Source organism: Gavialis gangeticus, unplaced genomic scaffold (genome assembly GCF_001723915.1).
Source record: "Gavialis gangeticus isolate Ggan-Ray unplaced genomic scaffold, GavGan_comp1, whole genome shotgun sequence".
Lineage (NCBI taxonomy): Eukaryota > Metazoa > Chordata > Crocodylia > Gavialidae > Gavialis > Gavialis gangeticus.
Genome location: NW_017728997.1, coordinates 5264238 through 5265439, shown reverse-complemented (window position 1 = coordinate 5265439; position 1202 = coordinate 5264238). Strand labels below are relative to the sequence as shown.

The window sequence follows — 1202 nt, the reverse complement described above, 5'->3', positions numbered from 1 at the left end:
AGGAACAGGAAAAAGGATGCATGTCTGGGATGTATCCAGCTCTGTAGCTATGGAGACCTGAAAGCTCTTCCTTGCTGTAAGAACAGTGGGATTTTAATCAAGCTCCCTCTTTTTAGGGAGAGAAACAGCCTTGCCTTTTGAAGTGTTACATTTGGTTAAAGTGACTTTTTCCTCCTTATTTTGAAGGAATATATTGCTAAGCAGTTTGGCTTTATGCAGAAACAAATTGGCTACGATGTATTGGCAGAGGACACTATAACGGCATTGCTTCATAACAATCGTAAACTTCTGGAGAAGCACATTACAGCTGCAGAGATAGACACCTTTGTCAGTCTCGTGAGGAAGAACAGGGAGCCCAGGTGAGATGAAAAGGTGTTTGACAACTTGCGGTTACATCTCGCTCCCGCTCAGCTGAGAGACATCTGGAGTGGCCAGTAGCTGCTTCAGCTTTAGGCATCTTGATTAGGATTCAGTGTGTTGGCTTTTTATTTCCCAATAGGTTTTTGGATTACCTCTCAGATCTGTGTGTTTCCATGAACAAGAGTATACCAGTGACACAGGAGCTGATCTGTAAAGCTGTGCTGAATCCAGCAAATGCAGACATACTCATTGAGACTAAGTAAGTCAAGACTCTTCATAGCTGTTTTTTTAGCTTGGCTTGGAAAGTGGGTTGATGAGGATGCTTCTGGCAAGGCAAAATAGAAGTGGGGCAGGGCAGTGTTCAGGCCTTTCTAAATGCATACGGTTAGCTGTAGCCAGAGAAATCACTGCTGTTTGGATGTTGACCCTGTGATCATAAGCCTTTTATCAAACATCTTGTGTTTTACTCTGACAGAGCCAAATGCTAAATCAGGAACCTCTTGAACCTTAACAGCATTCAGCACACCCAAATCCTAAACTGTAGTTCACACTTTGCAAGTTGCTTTTCAGGATCCCAGAGTCCTCGTCCTCATCTGACCTTCAAAATTTCCGCTGCAGATGGACTGGAATCAGTACCTGTTCTCCACGCTTGCAAACTGGTGCTTGTATGTTTGCTTCCCCCACCCCAAGAGGTCCCAATTCCCATTTCTGTGTTTCTGGAATAGTGTGCCAATGCCTTTACCCAATAATAAATTTGGCCCAGGCACCAAATTCAAATTAGTTGCTATGAAGCAGCATTTATTGATACAGAAGAGATCAGTGGCTTAAAAAAAAAAAAAGGG

At 43.2% G+C, this 1202-nt stretch overlaps 1 protein-coding gene across 2 annotated transcripts in view; it reads left to right on the top strand.

Moving 5' to 3' along the window:
* The window catches only part of ITPR1 (inositol 1,4,5-trisphosphate receptor type 1), a 327597-nt gene that overhangs the window by 113270 nt on the left and 213125 nt on the right, over nt 1-1202 (top strand). For both annotated transcript variants that reach the window (XM_019504707.1, XM_019504708.1), the window contains 2 exons: nt 187-359; nt 500-619. In XM_019504707.1, the coding sequence (XP_019360252.1) occupies nt 187-359; nt 500-619 (293 nt within the window). The remainder of the gene's footprint in view (nt 1-186; nt 360-499; nt 620-1202) is intronic.